General features: G+C 36.2%; 2 protein-coding genes across 2 annotated transcripts; one reads left to right on the top strand and one right to left on the bottom strand.

Moving 5' to 3' along the window:
- The first annotated feature begins 1,158 nt into the window (after positions 1–1,158).
- On the top strand, positions 1,159–8,192 carry LOC146134578 (uncharacterized). The gene is made up of 6 exons (XM_083397845.1): positions 1,159–2,305; positions 2,357–2,700; positions 4,182–4,393; positions 5,154–5,286; positions 5,953–6,300; positions 6,756–8,192. The coding sequence occupies exons 1-6, from the start codon at positions 1,351–1,353 to the stop codon at positions 7,074–7,076; spliced, it is 2,313 nt and encodes a 770-aa protein (XP_083253971.1). The 5' UTR covers positions 1,159–1,350; the 3' UTR covers positions 7,077–8,192.
- Positions 8,193–8,596: 404 nt separating this feature from the next.
- On the bottom strand, positions 8,597–22,767 carry LOC146134577 (beclin-1-like). The gene is made up of 9 exons (XM_083396496.1): positions 22,549–22,767; positions 21,974–22,198; positions 21,051–21,187; positions 20,495–20,602; positions 20,062–20,154; positions 19,445–19,591; positions 15,286–15,496; positions 10,809–10,948; positions 8,597–10,127 (listed from the first exon to the last, which is right to left on the bottom strand). Exons 1-9 carry the CDS (start codon positions 22,726–22,728, stop codon positions 9,965–9,967), a joined length of 1,404 nt encoding a protein of 467 aa, XP_083252622.1. The 5' UTR covers positions 22,729–22,767; the 3' UTR covers positions 8,597–9,964.
- Positions 22,768–23,370: the final 603 nt, after the last annotated feature.

The raw sequence follows: 23,370 nt of genomic DNA, 5'->3' as shown, positions 1-23,370 counted from the left end.
AAAACGGCAACATATTCTAGTAACAGGGAAAAATATGTTTGACATGACAAATTAATATTAATATTTTAATTTTAAATGAAAGTTTGATGCAATCCTTAGGTGAAAAAAACACTTTCGTTTTACGAAAATTTTAATCCCATGCTTTAATTTACAAACGTCGCAGTTTTACGGCGATGCTTATAGTTTAACTGTCTTCGTTCAAGGGAAAAAAGCGAATTGTACAACAATACATATTACAAAACAAGAAAAATACAACGTTTATTATTTTCTGGCGCCTTCATTTAAAAAATTGATATTTTCAATTTATGTTAATCGTTCTGTTGTTTCAGAGCATAATGGTTGGAGGTTGTAGCAGGAATATCAAAAAAGATAGGTATCATTTTGGACGTTTTAAATAACATCAATTTATTTCCTTTTTTAACCTGGAAATTATTCTTAACATGAATGTTAACCAAAATTTTAGCGTGTAAATAGTTTTTATTTACCTAGACTTCCTAGTTCGCTGGGAATCTCACAATTGCGCCACTTCCAGCTTGCCCAATGTTGTCGTAAAATCTCGCAGGAAACAATTGCCTTCGCGTGTCGCTGTTTATGACGTCACTGTGGTGCCTAGGGACCGCGCGAGGCGTCCGGGTTTTTTGCGCTGTCCCGGCTGCAATTTTAATCGACTTCAAGCGAAAGACGAAAGGTTTAGTTGTGGACACAAATGCGAGTGGCAGTCACTTGAAACGGTGGTTAGCGTTTTGGAGTTTCGGTTAACTTTATTAGTTGGTAATTGCAATGCAACAAGAAATAGGTATTTTGCTTTTTGCAACATTGTGTAATTTTTAAGGTATTGTCGATTTTTAAGGAAATTTGAGGTTTGAAATAGAATAACTTTCTGTGAATCATCACTTTTTTAAAGAGCCAATATTGTTCGAATGATACAATGTTTTTTATGCCACTTGCCACTGTATAAGTACGTTACGAAACTTAATTGCAACTTGATATTGACATTGATATTTAGATATTCAAATTGTATTAATTAGGGAAAAAATCGAAAATTCGTATTATCATCTCTATAATCAGTAAATAGAGCCTTTGCTTCATGTAGTAAAGGGACATAACATTTTCTATAAAAAATTGTATAATTTTTCGACAGCATTGTAAAGGCTTTTTACAAGTAACACAGAGTATTACAATTTGTTTTACTTATTTTAAAGTCGTTGTTTAAATTTGCAATAGCTTTCAAAAGCTGCTTTGGCGTCAAGAAACTATAAGGTTTGTAAATCAACCATGTGAAACAAGGCTGAAACTTGAACCTAAACCGGGATATTATATCTTTGAGGAATTAAACACAAAACACCAACAATGCGGAATACAAACATCAGCTGTTCAAAGTTTGCAAATCGTACTCTAACAATTTTAATCATTCTAATATGGGCTGAAACAACAATATCTAAACCTCTCGAATGGCCTGTGGCGGACCTCAGTGATTTATTGGACGAAACTGCGAGAGTAGACTCGAAGGAAATCCAAGTCGAATCGGATGTTGGATCTTCAAGATACAAACCAAACTCGCCGGCGCATTTAAACGAGCCCTGTCCATTGAAATGCAACTGTTTCGGCTTTGCAGTGGCTGACTGTACGAATGCTAACTTCACACATTTACCTTCAAACCAAAACCGGTACTCTGCTTATCAAGAAGGATCAGGCAACGCATCTGGGGGCGATATTTTCTCCAGCTCACTACAGCAGCTCTACCTAGGCTTTAACAACATAACGTCGCTGCCTGATGGCTGTTTACGAGAGTATGGTGGGAAGCTTACGGCCCTATTCCTGCAAAACAATTCGATCGCGGTTATTCAGTCGCGAGCTTTCGTCGGATTAAACAGGCTCAAGTACTTGGACTTGTCGTACAATTTAATCGAGACCTTGGTGGGCGTTTTTGCCTCACAGTCTCCGGAAAACCAAAGCGCCCGCGTCAGAAATCAGCGATCACTTTTCGCGCCTCTTAATCAAACACTTTTATCTCTACAGTTGTCATCCAATCGGATCAGTTCCTTGCCCGAATCCTCATTTTCCGGATTTTCAAGGCTCAAGGTGCTAAGTCTCAGTGACAATCGCATCACTTGGATTGGGGAGCGAGTCTTCGCCGATTTGTTCAATCTAAGGGTGCTCACCCTCATGGGAAACCCCCTAGGGGTGGCCACATTGGCCAAAATGGACCTGGTCATCGGCTGGCTGGCCACCAAGGCCGATCCAATGTGGGAAGATCACTATTCCCAGTGTCCTGGTGGAGAGGAGCTGAGTATTTCAGTTAGGAGTGCGCCGTTGGAAGACGAATTGATGAGGAGGAATAGGAGACAAGTGCCAGGAGCTGACAGCTTGCAGATCCTTAACCTTGGGAGGTTGGGACTCCAAAGCGTGCCCCTTTACCTTCCAAACTCGCTCCAGGTGTTGATGCTTGACGGGAACAATATCTCAGAGATTGCTCCCTGGACATTCAAGAACGTCCGACAGCTCCAGCTTTTGCATCTTTCCGGCAACAATCTTCGCGAAATTCCTGAAGGAGCGTTTCGCTACAGCTACCAGCTCAGGCTGTTGGACTTGTCCAAGAACCGCCTCGAACACTTGACGCTCCAGTCCTTCTGCGGCCTCATGACCCTGCAGTCCTTACGTTTGTACCAGAATCCGACGCTTAGGGTTTTGCCAGAAAAGGTAAGAGCATTACGATATATTATACTGCAGCAGTTTCCGAATATTTAACAAATGATTTGGAATTTCACAAACGTTGTAATGATGGAATTTTTTTTAGGAATTTTCACAAACGTTGTAATCACATGTCATGAAAATAATATACCAGTAAAAATGTACCATTAAATTTCCTAATTTACTGAATTGACTATTCAATTGTTTTCTGAGTTATTGTGTTTGAAGCGGTTTTGGAACACCGAATCACTTTATTTTAATTTAAAGAAACATTTACTTAATCTGACAAAAAATGTAGGATTAAACAATCGCTAGTATAAATATGTAAGCATATAAGTTATTGGTTAAATCATGGAAAAGTTAGGCTTGAAATTTATTTAAAGGAGTCCGCGACTAAAAAAGGTAGCCTTAAAAATTAAAACATATGATTTATCTCTTTAGATGTAGTCGAATAGTAAGGTAATTGTACCGTTTCAAGAGTTGCTACGTGCAAAGTAATTTAGTAGGATGGGATTTAAACCTTCACCTACCTAGAGCTTAATCTGCTAAATCGGTTTAAAGGCCTATATATTGATCGATGGAATAGCCGATAGAGATAATAGCCTACCTGCAATTCTTAGGAACAAAGTGTTAAAATTGTGTTGCGTTCATATCAGTCGTTCAATATTATTACAAGCTTACAATTGTCGAATCGCAAAACTCATGAAAAAGGTACCGACTCGGTACAAAAGACTAAATTAGAAAACATTTTACACAAACCGCGTCATAAAATTGTTGTAGTTATGGTATAGGCTAACGTAAAATGCCATTTAGTCGAATAATAATATACCGTCGAGACGGAAAAAATTAAACCAGCTTGCTCAGTTATCGCTTTCAAAAGGAACGTACTGCCATTTTCTCTTGTTGTATTTACGCTATACACAAGCAACTCCACACTTTCATAATAAAAGTATTTAAATCTGTTTTTTATGTTATATTAGCCGCAATAATAAGTTTCACAAGCCGCGTATCGTGCAGGCTTGACACTACAATGTAAATGCTTCTGCAATGCGGATAGACTTGCTAAAAACTAAGTCAATTCAAGTCATTTCTCCGAACAACTTAAGTCCAGTCAAGTCAATTATCCGAACAACAAGCCATTTGGTCTACACACTTAAGTAAAATTAACAAACATAAATCCAAGTCTTCTGTCTTAGTAACTTCATTTGATAGATAAGTTAACCTTATTCTGTTAAATATAGGACTTATTTCGACAGTTAAAATTTTAGATCTTATTTTTGTCTGGTTATTACTGCGTAGGCCTATTTTGTTTTATTATGTCGTTGGTCGTCGTAGTATGATATTATAGATTGGTCTGCTTTAGATGTTGTTGATTTGTAAGTCTTATTGTGTATTTCCACACTACCTTTATCAGTTACAGGTTTCAGTTGTCAGACTTTTGATAATAATTGAATATTTTCAAACATTCTTACAATCCAATAATTTTACAGATTTTCTCAAAGACCCGTCTACTGCGTCTGCTTTACTTGCAAGATTGCGGCCTTCAGAATCTTCCCAAGGGACCCTGGATCCATCGTTTGAGGGGCATCTGGCTCACGGGGAATCCCCTAAACTGCAGCTGCTACAACATAGCGCCCCTGGTGACCAAGCTACGTCATCCGAAACGCCCAAGAAGAAATAATTTGCAGCTCGACCCATTTAGGTATATTGGGTGTAAAAAAGATAAGACCTACTGATTGAGAACTGCAGTATAGTGTCGGTAGTACACTGGTTCTTAAAATGTTTTTAATGCAGATTCCGTTACAATTTTTTTGTTTGCATAGAGCATTCTCTACATAAAGTTTTAGAGCTGACGTAATAACCAGATGTCATACAACAAGCAGAGTTAAGAAACCTGCTGTTTCCGATCCGACAAACGTGAAAAAATAAAATGAAGTCAAACTAACCCAAAGGGTCCATGGACCCCGGTTAAGAGGCTTTACGTTGTGTAAAAGTAACATATTGTTAAATTACCACTTTGTATTTATTTGATACACTGGACAAAATCAAATATTAGTATTTTAAGTTGCTTTTAAAATCTATGAAGCGGCCTAGAGCTGAAATTTTGAAAACATAAGGTGAATTTTCTAGTATTTTCTAGTTTTAAAAAACTTTTTCGAGCGATTTTTTTAAATCTTAGCTTGTTTTTACAGTGCATTAAAATACCCTGTCAAGCAACATTACAATAAGGCTGCTTTTTGACAAGATTACGGCTTACGTATCATTAAGCCATCGGTCGTGAGTTCGAACCTCACTACAGGCTAGTTGTTTTTCTAGCTTGCCTTGCTTGCATCGTTGATTAACAGATTCGGTGAATCAACGATGTCTTTCGGTGTACTATTGTTTTAAACTGTGTAGAATTATACAAACGTCATTCAAATACCAGATGAAGCTGCGTTAAAGTATTATTTTGGGGACTTTAGGAACCACATTTGGGACGACGGGGACACTTGGAACGACCAGAGTGCCGAGCCGAGCCACTGCGCCAGTCCCCCCACAATGAAGGGATACAAAGTGAAGAACATAAGGTTGAGGGAACTGACGTGCGCTGTTTCGGTAAGCTTCTGTCCTTAGTTTATAAACTTTATTCGCCATTATGACTATCTTGTTGTGTTTAAACAGTGTTAGGCAACCTTTTATTGTGGCAAACCCAAATGCTAAGTGTACCATTAAAAGTTGAGCTTGCGCGACCCAAATCTTTTCACTGGATATTTTGTTAGCGAACAAAACATGAGCAATAATATATAAGCTTTTATCCTTAGCTTATAAACATTATTCGTCATTAGGACTATCTTGTCTTAAAAGGATTACACAGGGACCTGACTACCCTTTAGTGATCTCAATGCATCTACAGTTTTGGTTCTCTGACATGAATGTGTAATTTTAAAAATTAATACAACAAAAGTATCCGAGCTAGTATTAAAAAATATCGACATTTTGGTGTTTTCAAACATCAAACGTTTGTACTAACTTATTTTACTATTACTTTTGTTCTGTTGTGTGTTTGATCTTTTAACTTCACATCAATTTTTACACTGATGATGGTTTTGGAACTGCCGAAATGTTTGTAAACAGGTTAATGTCGATTTAGGTTTATTGAAATTACTCAAAAAGTTGTTGTCTGTGTTCCAAAAAAGATAAATATGTTTTGGCTTAACGGCAGAGTCTCTAACATTGATTCAAAACTTTCGTTTTTTTCCGGCAACGTCTGGTTCCTTCTAGGAATGGATGCGAGTTACAATCAACAGAAGACTTGGCGACGCCGAGTACTCGTTCTACCAGGGCGATGACGACTCGACCTACCAGCTCTTCGACTACGGGACATCCCTCGATGATTCTGCGGGAAATGAGGACTCGAAAGCCGGCGGAGATCCCAAAAAAGAGTCAAGCAACATTTCGACGTCGCAAAATGACAAGGACAACGCCACGAACCTTGAAAACGCGGCTGGTGATAAAGCTGATGTGAAAACCGAGTCTAGGTGGGTCATTGAGATCCCAATGTCCAGCGAAATCCACCAGCCAGAATACCAGAGCACTGCCAACGGATCGCAGAGCGACAAAGACACGAAGGTGAGTGTTGTAAATAGGTAATTTTGAATTGACTATACTAACGCAGTAACTTGGACTATGTTGAAAATTAAGAGATATTCGAAACGTCAAAATGCCACTAACTTCTAGATGGGCCTTAATATTCTTACTACAACCTCTAACCTTTAGGCCTATGTTTCAAGTGAAGTAATAATTAAAACAAGTCAAGTCCCGAAAAATTAAACGGTATTGAAATTGGCAAACTCTTCCTACGAGCAAAAGATCTAATAAAAAAAAAAAAAAAGAGCAAGATGTAGCAGGAAAAATGCTTTATTTCAACCAAGGAATTTTCCCAAAAGACTTAAGTCAAGACATTCTGCCAAAATACTTACGTCAAGTAATTTTGCTCAAAAGACTTGCGTAAAGTCAAATCAGTTTTTTTGAAAACCGTGACTTCGTTAAAATCATTAACTTAATTCATTACAACTCTGACAAAGGTCCAGGCTTTACTGGAGGAAGGCATGAACACTGTTCACCAGTACGAGGGCCAGGAACGCAGCGAAAACGGCGGCGAAATGTCGGGCGAAGGCGGGCAACAGGACATCGGGAAATTTGAGGAGGTCGTGGCGGGGATTCTGGGCTCGAAACGCGGCAAAGATTTCCGGCAACTTCTCCAAAGGATTGACTTGCGACGAGAGTGGATGATCTACTACGACCACGGCTCCGATTCGACTTTCTACGGGGATGAGTACGCGGGGGTCGGCGCGAATAATGAAGCATATCTATCGAACTATGCCGACGACAAAGTGACTTTCTGAGTTAAGGTTAAAAATAGGGGTGCCACCCATTAAATGTTAATGGGTTGTTTAATATTTACCCGCTTGCAACAGGGTTGGGGTTCAACTCATCAACTGGTGGTAATTAATGGGTTAGTGGGGCTTTCAATGCTTTACCCCACATGTGGGGTTTGTAGAAGCGTTTAAAGTAGGGATTTAACCCATTAACTGGGTGAACAATGGGTTAGTGGGGCTTCTAATACTTTACCCCGTTCGTGGGGCTTGTTAAAGGGTGAAAGTAGGGGTTTAAACCATCAACTGGAGTAAACATGTGGTTAGTGGGGGTTTATAGAACGATTAAAATTAGGGGTTCAACCTATCAACTGGGGTAAACGATGTAGAGGTGTTTTTAAACGCATGGGTCGCTTCACTAATTTGCTTCGCCGTTTAATTTGCATGGGTTGCCGACAGGGATGTCCAATACTAGACGTTTTAGTCCGATCCAGATATTTTGGACCATAAGTAACGCGATAAGTTCCGAAACCACACGACATCATTTCCATGCTCAAACTCGAAAAAAAAATTTAACAAATTAAATGTGCGAAAGTCATTTTTTTAGATTATAACAGGGAGTCGAACCGGAACCGAACCGGAACTTTATGAACCGGTTTTGGGTCAATTTTATCCGAACCGGAACCGAACTTTTTTAGATTTTAAAGAGCCGAACCGGAACTGAACCGAATATTTTGAAAGTACCTGAACCTTAACCGAACCCGAACCTGTAAATAAAAGCGGTTCGCTCCAGCATGGCGTCACAACCTCTTTTTACAGATTTAAGTTAGGACATGTTCGAAATTTTATGACAAAAATTATACATATTGATTAAAACAACGTTGATATTTTTATTTTTTAGATATTTCAATAATGAGTTGCTGTTTTTTTCTAATACGTCACGTAACTTAGATTAAATGACTTAAAATTCAAAGATTGGTTTCCACATTCATTGACCCACATTTTAAAGGTTTAACGCAGAAAAATTAGTTATGCTATTGTCGTTTGTTTTCTTTGCTTCGAAATGTTCAGTGAAGAGATTTGGAACGTCAATGCTCCGCTGTTAGATTTATTATCAGTATATTTAAAATAGGTTCTTCTATCATATATTTCTTTAACCAGCGTTTCGGCTTACTATCCGGCAAGCCTTCGTCAGGGGAGAAACGTTGGTTAAAGAAATATATGCCAGAGGAACCTATTTTAAACATACTATGCCTTGTAGCAACAGCATATTTATTATTATCAGTATTTTGGGTAGCCGCGAAAAAGGTTAAGAACGCCAGCTTTATTTGTTTAGCTTATCAGTCGTGTTAGCCAAATGATTGCCTATTCATAACTGTATGCCCAAGTATTTCTACTTACAAGCAGAAAGCCATACGTGTATCGTTTGTTTTCCCATGAGTAACGAAAACTTTGTATTTTTTTTTTAATTTTCTGGAAACGCCATTTTTAAGTGTTTTACCGCAAAAAGAAATAAATCTTCGAAAAAAAAACAGTTGATAAACATTGGTGCTTTGTTTTAGTTTTATAGATTGTTCAAACATATATTGCACACAAGAAAACAAAACACAAAACAGCTACAAAGTAAAATCTCGAAGAAGGATCATTCGCCAGTTTATAAATAAAAAGCCGATATCAACTTACAGTAGAACCACTGGCAATGGTTGACCAATGGACTAAAGAATTAAAAACAGGCGATGTTCGCAAAACAGTCTTGGGTTACAATAATTGGTAATCGGAAACATTATTACGGTATTCGTAAAAATTAGGACGCCTCCTTTAAAGGTTTTTATCGTTAGGTTTCTTAATATTGGTTCATCGGAAGATTTCTCCGTAATTTGAATAAAAAATGCGAAAAAAAGATAAATAAGGTTGTGAGTTCGAACCTCATATTTGCTAGTTTTACAAACAGGATGCAGCAGGCAATTTAGCTATGGTTGTTTCTCGACTCGCTTCACTACATACAACCTTACCGGTCCCCGTATAACCAGAGGTCGTAAGTTCGAACCTCACCAAAGGCTAGTTGTTTTTTCTAGCCTGCCTTGCATCATTGATCGACAGATTCGGTTGGCCTTTCGGTAGGCATCTTAAGCACATGGTTCATGTCAATTATTATTAAACCAAAACAATCTTTTTTCGTTAGTTGTAAGACCTCGTGTTGAAGCCCAGTTCTGGATGATTTACGTTGACCCCTGGCCTGAGATTGATTTTGAACAGTTATTGATTGTGAGCGTTCGTTATATGCCCAGTTGTTCAGCCTCTCTGACTTAAAAATTACTTGATTGCGCGCCTTCTGGTTAGACCAGGGGTTATTAAACTGAGGTCCATGGACCCTGGGGACTTCATTTCATTTCCCATATTTAGGACAGGAAACAGCAAATTTCTTGAGTCTGTTTGTATTATGACGTAAATGTATGACGTCATCTCTAAAAATTTCTTGCCAACGCTGGTCCATGCAAAGCAAAAAATTTTTTAGGGGTCCGCGGTAAAAAAAGTTCCGGGGTTAGACAGACAGATGTGGGTGATTCCACGAATGTAAAATCACCCCAAATCGAGCAAATCATCGCCAATTCTACAAAGTCTAATCGAAAAAAGACGCGCCTAAAAAGAAAAACAACTTTCCAGCCAACAATTGTCATCAGCTTGCTACAAACTAGGCCAAAAAAAGAAAAAATCAACTTTCCAGCGAACGAATTCTATCCGTTTGCTGCAAATTGGGCCTAAAAACAAAAACAAACTTTGGAGCAAACAAACTTCATCGGCTTGCTGCAAATTGGGCCTAAAAACAAAAACAAACTTTGGAGCAAACAAACTTCATCGGCTTGCTGCAAACGGGGCCTAAAAACGAAAAACTATCATGTTCGAGGAATCGAATTCCATCAGCTTGCTGCAAATTGTGTGGAAACCCAGGCCAACCCCCACTTAAGGTTGGTGAGCATGAACTTGAGCGCTTTTGTCCATTGCTCCTCAGAGTTGAACTGCATCTTGATGGAGTAAGATGCGCCAGATCCGCCAGTGTCTTCGATTTTTCCCTTTTCCATTCTGCGCAGCACATAACCTCAACAGTTACAACACAGAAGGAAGTAAAAAAAGTGTATTTTCCAAGGGTTGGAATCTGTTCAAAGTAGCTACCCTACTAGAAGTTACAAGATTAGGTTCAGTGTGCACACATAACCTCGACAGTTACAATTTAGCAGCAAACAAAAACAGTGGCGAGTTTGAAATCTGTATGAAGTAGATACTATGCTAGAAGTTACAAGGTTAGCTCTAGTGCTGTAATGACTTTAGTCAAGTCATTAGGTTTAGTGTTGTAATGACTTTAGTCAATGGCTTACAATACTTTAGAAAATCAGTTTTTTTAGTAGTTCTCATATTTTTGGCAATATATGGCATTTTATAGTGAAGCTATGATTTTTTAACAAATTTACGTTTTTTAATAAAGCAAGTAGTTGTTAGTAGGTCAGTAAAGAATTTTTATAGTGACCTTCATATTTTTAAATATGCTTACATATTTTAAAAAGGCAGACATTTCTTTAACAATATGGTACTTCAATAAAAATGCCAAAGCCCTTATATAAAAACCGTTATTTCGTTGTTTACAAACGTTTCGGCAATACCTCATGTCACCATCAGTGTAAAGAAAACTTTTTATCGAATATGAAGTCAAGAATCTAAAGCTATACATCAGCTGGTATAAACAGGATCTAAGAAAGAGCACAGAACCTGTAAGGGAGCGCGAACCCGCTATTTCCCTCGACCTCCTCCTTAAATTGCTGCAAACAGTCGAGGAAGGCGACCATCGCTTGGTCGAACTTTGTGTCCCAGAGGAAGCGAAGACCACCCGAGCCGTATAAGGGCAGCTCCTATAAGCAACATAACAACATGGGTTGCAAACTTGGCTGTATGTTCAAACGTACGGATGTGTGTACTTTTTTTTCAAAACTTTAAACGTGTTACTAAGTAAGCCACAGTAAACAGAAAATTATAAGTTGATATATTCCGGTTTTCTAATGTTGCTGTGTGTTATACCAGTGGTCGACAATCGCCGGTCCGCGAGGAGTTCATTACCGGCCCGTAGCAGGGTTTCCAGATGATATTTTGATCAAAGCCCGATTTTTTTATTGTAAAATTTAACTCCTCGTACGTACAATATATCGAAAACGGGCCATATATAATGTTTTTTTGATGTTCAAGCGTGCTCACCCCAAAGTGCAATAGAGTCGAATCATGCAAAATTTTCATAAACAATGTTGATGTTCAGATAGGAAATTTCAAAAAAAACATGCATTTTAATTAGGACATTGAAAAAAAGTTGTTATAAATTTCCTCTACTGAACATTTGTTGTTTTTTAAGGCCGGTCCGCGACAGAAATTCAGTTTTAAGCCGGTCCGCAGTGTAAAAAGGTTGCCGACCCCTGTGTTATACTTTCTGGAACCTAAATATGGAGCTTTTTCGCTCTGCGCGAATCGATACCATTTTTGTAATATATAACTTTTGTATGAAAAGCAAAAACTCCGTAACCTAAAGTTTTAACAAAATAAACGAAAATAGTAATAAATGACGATATTAAGGGTGTAAACTTGGCTATTTGTTCAAACTAGAGAGAATGATATATCCGATATTCCGCTCCTTCCGATATATCGGTATCGTTAAATTTAAGCCGATCGTTTGAACTACGGTAAATTTTTTTTAAAACCGACAATTTTTTTATTTTTTTGCGATTTTTAATCCTAATTTTTTAACCGTTTTTTTTTTAAATTCGGTTATTAAGATTAGTCCTTGGGGATTGTTATTGGCTATTGCAGTTAGTCCCAACAATTATGTTATAAAAGGACTAAGCCTAACACTTCAGATTTTACACAATATTTTTTTAAACTATAGTCTATTTATAGTACTTTAAAGGTTATATCGCAGTCGAATTAAGTTACAAAAAAACCTAAACGTAATATATTACATTTAAGAACTCTTGCTCACTTTCAAAACCATTCGGTCAATTTTAACTGGAAGACCTCTGCAATTTTTTTGCGTATCCCTGGTTGGAAATTACACTCAAGGAAAACGGTGTTTTGTAAACTTTACGCTTATTGCCGCATATTCAGCACCAATTACTCTTCACTCGCCTGAATACACAACACAAACATAAAGATTACGAAAAAAAAACACTTTGAAAAGCTATGGGGAAAACTTTTGAAAGTTATTAATTCAGCACCGACAAAACAGAGAATTACCGTGCGCATATTTCGAAGGAGATTAATATTAATCGCTGTGGTTTCAAAGCTACAGTAATTTCACCGTGCAACTGTGAACAAGCTCGCACGTAAATCATTTTTGGCTGAATAACTTCGATCAATCTTCGCCGATGCTTTTTGTGTTGCAATACACAAGAAAACAAATAAAAATTAGCAAACAGAAATTAAATATAGTTCAACCGATCCGTCATACCAACCTCATTGTTTGTGTTATACAAATTATTTAACACGTCTGTGTTATTATTCATGTATCACTAAAAAAAACTGTAGCTTATATCACAAATTATAAATAGCGTAATAATATTTCCCTTAGCCTTTATACTTATGGGGTGGGCTTGAGTTTGGGCGCCGGGTAAAAGTAAAATTATACCCACACGATGAAAAACTTTCTCACTGGAACGTACGAAAAAGTTTTAGAAATGACTTTTTACCGGTTCGGCCGGCCTGCAGTAAATATTTTACCATAACCCCGTTTCGGACGATTCCAGCTTACTTTTCACCATTTGTTTACACTTTAGAGCAGTTGTTAACCTTTGTTAACCTGTCGAACCCCTATGTTAGTTTGCAAGCTTTCGTTGAACCCCAAATTTTCGTTCAGTATTTCTTTTTTCGTCCTATGTTTGTCATCAAATTGTGCGGATCCAGGATTTTCGTTTCAAGGTAACATGAAAGTTGTCATGGATGACTCAAACATGACGTCATAAAACATGTCGTCTTAAAACACCTGTTGTTCTGTAGCCAACCCGTGCGCTAATACTGAAACTGGACTTAATCAAATAGTTTGATTGCTCAAACTTTCAATTTAACAGGGTTAGTTGACGCCTTGGAACACAAAGTAGATTCGAATTTAGCTTGAAATAACAGCATTTATGTTTCAGAGGACGTTCTCGTCGAACCCTTAAAGCAGCAACCCTGGTTAAGAATCACTGGTTTAAAGTGAGTCTACTGCATAGAAAACTAAGATATAGGCAAGTGTAGGATTTGTTATTTTAAGCAAGGTTTTCGCGAGAAGTATTGACCCTCAAACAATGCCTCGGTTGTTCAAATTATTTTTTATTCGGACATTAAGTTGTTTTTATTGGCATGTAGTACCTTAATAAAGCTATGCTGAAAAAAACATATTGAAACACGACATGTCAAAAACGGATACCTTCGGAATAGCTTTTATCGAACAAGCAACGGCAGGCTAGAAAAACAACTATAGCCTGTGGCGAGGTTCGAACTCACGACCTCTGTCATACCGGGAGCGTCGCTTTAACAAACTACACAGGCTCAGAGGGGAGCAAATCGAGAAACAACCACAGCACCATAAGGGCTGCGAAGTCGCAGTCGGACTCGAGTCCCGAGTCTGACGTGCGCATGCGTACACTGTAAACCATTTTGGGTAAAACGTCCTATGAAATTTTGGGTTCAAGGGCAATATACCCAAGTATTTTGAGTAAAGTGGTTTGATGCCCATTGGTTTTTACCCAAAATAAAGATGCCCAAAGCTATTTACCCAAATATATTGGGCAAAAAGTTGTTTTCCCAAAACTGTTTGGGTAAAATGGTGTTTACACTATACCCAAGGAATTTGGGTAGTTTTCTTAGACTTTTTTTCTAACTTAACACGCTCATTTTCTTTTAATTCTTTTAATTTTTCTGTTTTTTAATTACATTTAACACGTAAAGGCAAACTTTTTACCAAGCACAACATTCTAGTTCCAATCTGAAACTTTTGCTGAAGGGCTTTTTTTGCACACAGTCAGGCATGTAAGACGTTATAATAGATTTTTGTATATTATCAGTTAAACATTTGTTACGGTTCTATCCTAAAATTAATAAAGCCACAAAATATGCTTTTAAACAAATAATCTAAAAAATGGGGGACAAAAATAACCCCCAAACCATAGAATACTTATTACAATAGCTCGACGAAATCGCCACATTTGGCCGGAGTTGGACTTGGGTAGTTTTTAACCGACATCTTGATCGTAAAACTTGCTTTGATGGGATTCGAACTCACGACCCCGGCCATACGGGAACTTTTACATTAGGTAACGGACCATCGCCCTAACGACTGAGCTACACAGGTTCAGAGGAGAGCAAGTCGAGAAACAATCATAGAACCGCTGCCTGCTACTTCTTACATAGAACCTTACCGCTTTTAAAATCAAACAAAGACTTACATTTATTGGCAATTTATGAAAAGAGTTTAGTGACCATTAGTCCAGTTTATAGGCATTATGTTTAGTAAGGTAATCCTATTCTGTTGTGTTAAACCAGGTTTTATAAAACAAAAATCATCAGTCAAAAGTTATAAAAAATAGATATTTAATGTCAAACATAGCTTAAAAACTACTAATAAGTTGTAAAATTACACACAAGATATTGGGGGATGGGGGTTATTACTTTTAATTTCACCTATGAGAAGTATTTCGCAAATGTTGATTTATCTCTGTCGAAACAAACAAATTTTTGACTTATCTTTCAGCGATTACAGCTATGAATAGTTTCCCAAAGGCACCAGCTTATAGCGCAAGTCGAGAAACAACCATGGCACAATTGCCTGCTACATCCTGTTTTACGTGGTTAAAGTTTAGTGTCGAGAATTGAATCACCAAGCTGCGCTGCTGTACTTGCGCCATATTTGGGTAAAAAGTTGTTGTTGAAAAAAGGTACGAGGACTTGTATTTAGCCAAAAGTCTGTTCGATGAAAAAATAGGTCGATGAAAAATAGGTGAAAATCGATGAAAAAACAAACAAAAATCGATAAAAAATAACCAAATTTTTCACAATTTATTACATACACCCTCATCCCTTCAAACCCAAGCAAAGATACACCGAAAGACACCAGCTTATATTACACGTCGAGAAACGACCATGGTACAACTGCCTTCTACATCTGTTCTAACATGTAACCTCACCCCTTTCAAACAAACAGCAAAGATACACAAAAAAACAAACGAACCTTTGACTTATCTTCGAGCGATTCAAGGTAGGAATGGTTCCCAAAAGGTACCAGCTTATATCGCTTCATATCCAGGCCCATCTTCCTGGCCAGAGAGGCCAAAAGTAGGACCACTTGGCCCCAGGCCGAGTTAATCTCGTTCCACTCCACGTGGGTCCCGGGCAGACGGCCCAGCCGGAACCCGTTGATGGTTCCGAAGTGGCCCTGGTGCCTGGGAGAGGAAATAAGTAAATTATATAAAGTTGTGACGTCACTCTTTGAGCGAGATTGTCAAACTGTATATTTTTTCTAACTGTATATCTTTCCAGAAAAAAAAACACGTTTTAAGCTAGTTTTAACAATAAGGCAACGTTGGGACTAGGGATGTCTGATAATATCATATAGCGCCTGGGAAAGGAAAATAAATAAATAAAGTTGTGACTTCACTCTTCAAGAGTGATTGTCGGCTTGGTAAGTCAGGACATATGGTAAACTGTTATAAATATATATCGAAAATTTGCACAAATCTATGCCAAAAGTTTCGAAAATAAAAAGATAAAAAAAAATTTCATTCCAAATACCATAAAGTTATGTAATTGTTGTTTTGCTGCTTAAGAGAAAACCTTTATGTTGTTTAAGTTTAAGCAGGGGATGTTAACGCTTCCGTTCCTTTACAGTAAAAAAAATTCACCACAAAAAAGGTCGCGCGAAGCTCATAGTCACAAACCTGGCTGTTTAAGATGCTTGTTTCTCAAAAAAAAGATATTAGGTACACTATGCACATATCTGTAATGTAGCTTGATACTGAATTGCAAAGCATTGCGCTCCACCTTTTATAAGTAAGCTTTGGAACAAATTTCTGTCACATTACTGGGTTGCCACATATTTCTAAGAATTACATTTTTCAGACATTCAAAGACATATTTTTAAATAATTAAAGATCGAAAATTGAAACACTCGGAACGAGTCGGGGGAGATTTTAAAATCAAAACAGTATAAATGAGGAAATACAACACCAAATAGTGTTTTCTGGCAGTCTTAGGCACACAATTTAAGTTTGACTGGATTTTTACTTATTAGAAAGAATCCACTATAATGAAAAAAATAAATGAGAAAAATGGACTGTCACAGTTATATTAAATTCATCACAACTAAAAAAAACAAAAAAGGAGTTTAAAAAGTAATTAAAAACGAGATTCCGCAATACTATGTTAGAAAAGTATGGCACTTTTCTGCCATTTTGGTAAAGAATTATTTGCAACATATATATTGAGTGACACAATTTTTCAATTATCATGGTTGGCTATTTCAATTCAATAAATTTATAGCATGGATTTAGCAAATGGGGAATAAATAAAGGTTGCAAAATATAACTATTCAAACAAATTGAGGAGGAATTGCCATGTAAAGCAAAAAAAAAACATTTCCACCTAAAGTATTGTTGTACCTTGCAACTTGCAAGTATTGACATATAATGCTTTTTCAATTTTTTCAGACTGGGCATAGCTATTTTCTTGTCTTTAAATTGGTGTTACTGAATGTATTCCGAAACTCTGCAAACGTATAGTAGAAAGGTTTAATCGAAAGATAAATGTTTGACTTAAGAAACAACTCAACTAAGGATGAACTTACAGTCTGTCACACGGCCATTACCAATTTTACATTATTGTCACACAATATACATCCAGCAGCAATCCAACTTTCAAGTAAAAGGACTTTTAAAAACATAAAAGACACACCAGAAATAGAAACACTAATATACATAATGGACATCAACTGAGTGTTATTTTAGACAACTAAACACTGTAAGTTTCTCTTTTTTTCATTTAAGTGATTATTTGCTTAACTCAATGCTTCTCAACGTATGGGTCGCGACCTGAAATTGGGTCGCTGTTTGATTTGGTTGGGTCGCCGACCGCAGTAGTTCACATGTTTTTACTAATTGAGATTGGTTCTGAGCAAGATTTTTCAATTAGGAAAATTAAGGAAGCAATACAAATAATGTCTTATAATAATTATTAAAATTGGAAATTTTTGTGCTTAATTTTTGTTCGCTTACAAGAAGCTAGTTTTTATTTCGCTTACAAGAAAAATCAATTGGGTCGCCCAAAGCTTAGTCGTCATACTAAACGCTTAATATTTAGGTCGCCGCAAAAAAAGGTTGAGAAGCGCTGGCTTAACTGATTTCAATTAGGGCATTTTCATTTTTTTCTGCTTGCGTTTGAGACTTAACCTTTAATAAATCTGACTCAATTTCTGCTTTTTTTGTATAACTTATGAAGTATTTGTTTAATACTTCTATGACACTTCGCAAAATATTCTTTTCAGTTTGATGATCTTATTTCAATTTCTGCAGATAGTGAAGTTTTTTTTCTTTTTTTTGAGTCAAGGTATGTAGAATATTTTTGTCTGGCATGTCTTACAGATTTGATAAGGTCTGCTGGTATTTCAAAATTGTGGTGTTCGTTTTTTGATGCAAGAATGTGGTCCTTAATTAGTATTCAAGATACCAGTGACTGTTCCTGCAACTTATCTGGAAGAATTGACTTATTTTCACTAAATCCTCTCTCAAAATCCGCTTAACCATGACTTCAACACACAACTTTATACCTTGACCAAATGTGGATATGGCTTTGCAATGTTACTCCTAAAAATAAAAACCAACCTGGCTTGCTTGAAATCAAACCGCCTTAAGACATGTAATTTCTCAGTTGTTAGAAATGAAAGAAATGAGCAAAATTAAGTTGCAGCTAAGTCACATTGACTTGTTGAAAGTATACTAGCTCGGCTTATCCTGGAGAGCAGTGCCCTAAACTTTTTCAGTCGATGCTTCAGCTGTACAGACTCTAATCTGGTCAGGGTTAATGCTTGTTGTATACTTAAGAAACCCCAATCCAGAGACCATTTTTTTAATAATTTTTCTATTATATGAAACACAATTTTTCTATATTGTTTGTAAAAGTGAGTGACTCTTGCAACAAAACTTCATCCTTTTTTTTAAATCTGAGAATCTAAAGTTGGCTGCACCGAATCCAACATTTATTCAGGGTGATTTAAGAAGATTTTCTTTTTTATGAAGTTAAAGCTTTCGCATTGCGAGGTTGTGTGACAACTGCTTACTTTGTCAGCAACAGCTACCAACTTCATAAAAGATTTTATTAAAAGCATGTTGTCCGTATAAATATATGGGACTATTGGCCAATTTGTTTGGTAGGTTTTCAAAAATGGCTGAAAAAACCCAGCTATAAAGCTGAATGCATGAAATTTTACAAAGATTAACTTGTCTTGAACTGCTTTATAAAACCAAATGAAAACGGTTAGACTTTGGCTGTCTGCTTGATGGATAAAGTCATACAAAAGTTACTGTCGAGCAAATGTGTGTCCAAATTTGAATGGCCCTATCGGCAACACATTGGTCTTCCACCCACCTAGTCCCACAAAATAGTTAAGGGAACACTGTGCTGTTCGTAACACTGAAGTAGTTCTCTCTTCTTGCTGGGGTGTCCTTTAGAACCGTGTAAAAAGCTTTCAAAATGATTTTATGTTCCAATCACGTACAGTGTCTCACAAGCAGCATGCATAATATGAAGGTTGCAACTTGCAACTACCAATATTATTAATGAGTGTCGACTTATCAGAAATTTCCTTATGTTCTGACAATAGTCAGAAAGATGCCCAGTTTACATTGAGACCATCCTTTGATAAATGGACAAGCTCTGATTTTATTTGCACCAAAGCCGAATTAAATTTTTCCAACAAATTGACACCTGAAGCATGTCCTAAATGTCTTGAGGTAAAGTTTCATATAAAATAAATGTAAAGACTTTTAAAAGACTTTTGAAAAAACAAGTGTTTTTCAATCCACAAATCAATTTAAAGACATTTAAAGACTCAAAGACTTTGTGGCCTGCATTAAATGATGATGATACAAGTTCAAATCGTATCATCTTTAACAAGATGATGTCGATCTACTCGACCCTTTTTTGCATTGAGATTCATTAGATCCGTACATAGTGTACCTAAAATATACAGTCAATTCATAATTTTTTAAGACTTCTGCCACTTAGGATTTGCTAAACATTTCAACTTTAGGACTTTTGACATGGGCCTTAGGCAGAGACAATATGAAATGATTGCTAAATAAATTTAAGATTCAATATCAGATTGAAATAAAAATTACCAAATATGAAATGTTGCGTTGAAAACGTTGGTTTTGGTGAGTTTTTTGAGCAAGTTGTCGACATGAGTGAGTTGCTTGTCGGCGCTGCATTGCTCTTCCTCTAATTCAAGTTGCTGGGCACGAAGTTCGGCGTATTCCTGCAAATGTCTGGACAAAAAGTGGATTCGGATGAGTTCAGAAAATAAAAAACAGTTCACAAAGCTTTATACCTATCAAGCATCAGTCAAACTAATTTACTATAAAAAATAACTTATTATAAACTTTTTATTTTTCGTCGTCCAAAATTTTCACATTTTGTCGTGTACGCGGGGTTTTCAATTTTTTGTTTTTACACGGGGTCATGATAAAGGTCAAAATTTCACTATTTTTGTTGCGTATAATTAATGAACAACTATCTTAAAACAAATTATGAAAATTAACAGCAAGCATAACTGTAGTTATTTTTTTTAATAAATTTGTAACGGAAGAACTTTGATTTTTATGTTTTGATATGCTGCATGGTGTGGCAAATTTTATTTAGAGTGAAAAATGTTAACTTACATACAAATATTTTTTTCATTATATTCAACCATTTTACAATATATTTTTGGCTTTTTAGGTGCCCTAGAATTACAAACCTCTCTTCTTCTTTGTTGAGACTTAGTCTTTGTTTTTCGATTTCCGATATTTCAGTTTGGACATCTTGCCTTTCTTTTTCCGTCTCATCAAGCCTGAATTTAATAAAGAGAACGCTTTGCATGTCGCAGTGTCATTTATAAAAGCAAACCATTAAAATCATTGTTTAATATTCGCTTGAATTTGAAATCATTGTTGTCTTTAATTGCAAGTACAAGGAGATATCTTGCTGATAGACGTTTAGTTTGTCATTGTCATAATTATAATGAGTAAAACTGATGTAAGAGGAGAATGTAAATAAAAAAAAATCTGAAACGTTCAAAACAGGACTAGCTTTTGTGCAAAAAAAAATTTAATCATTATGCTCCAATGTAACAGCATTTTTCACCAAAAACTTTATCAGTAAAATAGTCTCATCAGTTAATTGTAACGTACTGGCTAAGCAATGATTCTTCTTCTGCTTTTAAACTTTTCAACTTCTCAGTAAGTTCATCGATTGAATTGTTGTTAGGATCGTTGCTCTCAAGTGAGCTGAGAAAATTCCTGGAACGTAATTTTTGTTAAAGTTTTTTTTTTGATGGGTAAAGCAATGGCAATATCTTGGGCAGTATGCTGGCGGTTTATATATCAGGCGAAAGAAAATTGGTGCAAAAAAATATTTCTTCTGTTTTACCTTTAAGGAGTTAAGATCAAATTTTTATTTTGCAAGGGTCAAGGCAATTTTCATCAAAACTTTTGAAAGAAAATTTAAAAAAAAAGCCGAAACATTCCATCCTTCTGGTGACAATCATTTTTGGCCTAAATTCTTTGTTTTTTGGTTCCGCTCCTAAACCTAAATTATGTATTCGCCCAAGTAATGTATCAACCTTGTCATGTTTAGTGATAAACAAAGCTGGTAAATTGTAAAACAACCAGTAAATTAGTTAACAAAATGTTACATTTTTTGTAAAACAAGAAAAACTGGTTTTGATTGAATAGACAATTGTCTTACTTGTATTGTTCGCATTCTTCTGTGCATTGATCAGATTCTCGTTTTAACTGATCCATTAAATTTTCGGTGCATTCTTCACAAAGGGGATGTTCCAATGGTGTGTTCCCGGAAACAATGTCAAACAAACTAACCATTGTCTGCAAAAACACAAGTGGGTTAATTTAAATTGGCAAAGGTACACTATGCACGGATCTGTAATGCAGCTTGATAATGAAAGTTTCCAAACCAAAAAGGTGAAGTAGATCGACATCATCTTGATTAAAACAAAACATGCTATATATATTAGAGATCAACTGCAATCACTTTTTTTTACCGATACTAATACCCCATTTTTTACAATTTTATCAACCGATACCGATTTTTTTTATACCTGGGAAATGTTCAAAAATTGAATTAATTCAAAATAAAACCCAAATATCGTTTTAGTCTATATACCTTTATTAATTATTTAACTATTATTTTGCAAATTAACTTGGCTTGATGTTAAAACCCAAATTTTTTTAAATGGGTAAGTCATTTGTTGTACAGGAAAATTATATTATATTTTTGTACTAAATATCGGCCTACATTTAATGATACCAATATATCGGTAGAAGCCAAATATCGGCCGATATATCGGTCTGTCTCTAATATATATATGAGGTATTTCTTTCCTTGTTATTTTGACAAAATATGCTCCTTTTTATGTTTATCTACCACCACTTCTTCATGTCTGAAATTCCTACATCAATTTGCATTGTGCTCTAGTATTGGACGAGGCTTAATACCGCCGCTTGGCATTGGGAATGGGTCCATATCTGATATTATCAGACATCCTATTCTCTAGTAACAACTATATCTTGTGAATGTCGTCATCACTTAATAAACTTTAATGACTCTCTTTATTGTTTCTAGACTTTAGGTGTAAAATTATGAGAATTAACCTTTATATTGTGACCAAGAGTTTCAACTGTTGTCCCGTTTGTTTCCCCGATGAAGGTGAAACTATTGGTGCTCTCTTGAAAGGTAATAGTATTCTCGGTGACAGCAGAAACAGTATTTTGGTCGTAAATTGAGTGAACGGACTCAGCCGGGGGATTTGTCTTATCGCTTCCGGATGACATCACATCATGTTCTTGTGGAGGTTTGTCGTCTGATGAACTGGATTCCTATCAACAATAAATTAAAAGTTTTAGTCAATTTGTGTCCATGGAAACTTATTGTAGCTTTATTAAGTATTATTGCCTAAAATTACCCCATTATGTTGTCTAGTATGTCATAAACAATAACACATAGATATTAAAGTTTAATTTTTTTAAATTCGAAGTGGAAACTGCATTGAATTAATTTTTACAAAGTATCAAATTTTTAAATAAAAACAAAGTGTAAATAAGTATTTCCTTTCACATAAAAAGTGCTAGGTTACAGTTAAATAATATAACATTTAAAAATTTGAAAACCAAAAAGTTTTTGGGCAGAACAAAAAAATCACAATATTTTAACTTAAATGTGTTCATACCGAAATTTCTGCTTCGTTACTTCCTGGTGCAACGGACGACAACCTCTCGACTGCATTGAGGTTTTGTGACGCATTAGTTAGCTCTTGCAAAGTGCCCTGGTCGACGGAATCAAAGGAGGGGTCCAACTTAATAAGCTGGTTGCACTTTGAGCACATAAAGCAGACGTTTTCGTCAGCCATGGCTATCAATTCGGATAAAATCAAAACTTTGCCAGTATAAAAAGCTGAAACGCCAATATTTTTTACTTTATACTGTGCCAAGTGGTGTTCACTTGTATAATACTAGGGTTGTATTTTTTTCAAACAAGTAATTTCACTAAATGATAAATATAATAATACTGGACACCAGATTGAAAACTTTGGATTTTCCGCGGGGGAGATGATTTTACAGCTTGAAATTGAGCGCCTGTAATAACATTTTTGCCCAAACTTGCGCGGCTGTAATAACGTTATTTGTAAAATTTCCACGCTAAAAATTGCGTACATTTACTGAAAACCGTTAGCGCGACAAAAGTTTTGCACGTTTGAGCAATTTTTCATGGCTGACTGCATTTTACGTTGATTTTACATGAAATACGTGGCTATGACCGCGGCTGAGCGGGAAATTGGATTTATCCCCCGCGCAGGCCTTACTTTCCAACCTGGACTGGACCCACCCACCCTCACCCAAACCCTAACCTGCATCCTAACTTAAATATTGTGTGTTACTTTAATAATTGTTTGAAAGCTGTGATAGGATTTTAGAATTTACCTTTGCAAGGTAAGATTATCAAAAAAATAGTACTGGTTGTAACTAATTCTCACCAAAGGGAAGTTATGCAG

The sequence above is a fragment of the Ascidiella aspersa genome, chromosome 9 (genome assembly GCF_963924565.1).
Source record: "Ascidiella aspersa chromosome 9, kaAscAspe10.2, whole genome shotgun sequence".
Taxonomy (NCBI): Eukaryota; Metazoa; Chordata; class Ascidiacea; order Phlebobranchia; family Ascidiidae; genus Ascidiella; species Ascidiella aspersa.
This window is presented reverse-complemented; position numbering and strand designations above follow the sequence as displayed.

Excerpts from the sequence above, each read along its gene's own strand:
- LOC146134577 (XM_083396496.1), bottom strand. The coding sequence starts at position 22,728 with ATGGCTGACGAAAACGTCTGCTTTATGTGCTCAAAGTGCAACCAGCTT. Across the intron at positions 20,155-20,494 it reads GAAGAATCATTGCTTAGCCA|GCTTGATGAGACGGAAAAAG; the intron begins GTACGTTACAAT and ends TATTAAATTCAG. Across the intron at positions 10,949-15,285 it reads CGCTCGAAGATAAGTCAAAG|GAGCTGCCCTTATACGGCTC; the intron begins GTTCGTTTGTTT and ends TGTTGCTTATAG.
- LOC146134578 (XM_083397845.1), top strand. The coding sequence starts at position 1,351 with ATGCGGAATACAAACATCAGCTGTTCAAAGTTTGCAAATCGTACTCTA. Across the intron at positions 4,394-5,153 it reads TTGCAGCTCGACCCATTTAG|GAACCACATTTGGGACGACG; the intron begins GTATATTGGGTG and ends TGGGGACTTTAG. Across the intron at positions 6,301-6,755 it reads AGAGCGACAAAGACACGAAG|GTCCAGGCTTTACTGGAGGA; the intron begins GTGAGTGTTGTA and ends ACTCTGACAAAG.